The sequence below is a fragment of the Sinocyclocheilus grahami genome, unplaced genomic scaffold (assembly GCF_001515645.1).
Source record: "Sinocyclocheilus grahami isolate Dianchi unplaced genomic scaffold, SAMN03320097.WGS_v1.1 scaffold4833.1, whole genome shotgun sequence".
Lineage (NCBI taxonomy): Eukaryota > Metazoa > Chordata > Actinopteri > Cypriniformes > Cyprinidae > Sinocyclocheilus > Sinocyclocheilus grahami.
Window position 1 is genome coordinate 2,681 of NW_015509690.1, and position 959 is coordinate 3,639.

Below are 959 nucleotides of genomic sequence, written 5' to 3' on the forward strand. Positions count from 1 at the left end.
TGGAGAGGTGAGCCGTTTTTGTGAAAGGTAATTCCCGCCTTCAAGTAGAAAGAAAAACCTCAATAGCTCATAATTGCAAACAACTACATTTAAAAAATCCTGAAATTGCTTTTTCATGGTTTTCACCTGCAAATCCAGTCAATCTTGAAGACTCCTCCAAGCATCTTGGCATTCATGCCTGCGGGTAGAACCCAGTGGATCGGAGAACCTCCATGATGAGATTCAGACGAGAGCCGAGCAAAACCTAAACCACAAATACACATTCTTATGTGCACCAACATAAAGCCACACAAAATAAGTTTGCAGTTTCAAATCAGGCTACATTAAAGCAAATATAAGACAATATTTTTAAGACATACCTTGAAACTTTCCACTCTCCCTAACTGAAAAGATTAGCACAACACTTCGAGCAGCGCGAAAAGCTGCATTGAGTTTTTTCTCGTTGACGGGCAAAGTGGACCAAACACCCTGCAGAGAGATCATGCACACCATGTCAACTGAGTAAAGCTTCCACTAAACTAAAAAAAAAGTCTCTTCAAACAGTAAACAGTGCTGTAATTGGCAAACCTTTGCTTTAGCCAGGGAAACATTCTCATGATTGTTGCTCTTAATTAGAAAAAACCTGGCCTCTCTCAAGATATACTTCAGCTTGCTGGTTTGATCTTCAAAAGACAAAAGGGAAAACGTGTCACAAAAGTAGTAACAGTAGTCAGAACATGGCTGCAATGGCTGAATTGATACTACTGATAATAAAAATTCACAACAAATTGAAATAGTTACTGACATGACAATGCAAATAAATGCGTAAACATTATCTGACCGAGAGTGTGATTTTCTTACCCTTCCTCACAGCTCTGACAGAAGAGGACAGCTTCTCATGTTTCTTTTCAGAACCTAAAAGTCAGAGAGACACTACGCTTTAACATTCAAAATACAGATAAAAACATGTGCTGCTGCTG

At 39.0% G+C, this 959-nt stretch overlaps 1 protein-coding gene across 1 annotated transcript in view; it reads right to left on the reverse strand.

Annotated features, from left to right (window-relative positions):
* Position 1: 1 nt before the first annotated feature.
* Positions 2-959, reverse strand: part of LOC107576999 (YTH domain-containing protein 1-like) — a gene marked incomplete at its 3' end in the record, with an annotated part of 7,159 nt that continues 6,201 nt past the window's right edge. The window contains exons 2-6 of the mRNA XM_016263118.1: positions 841-894; positions 568-662; positions 360-468; positions 127-244; positions 2-38 (exon numbers count right to left, since the gene is read on the reverse strand). Of these exons, the coding sequence (XP_016118604.1) occupies positions 2-38; positions 127-244; positions 360-468; positions 568-662; positions 841-894 (413 nt within the window). The remainder of the gene's footprint in view (positions 39-126; positions 245-359; positions 469-567; positions 663-840; positions 895-959) is intronic.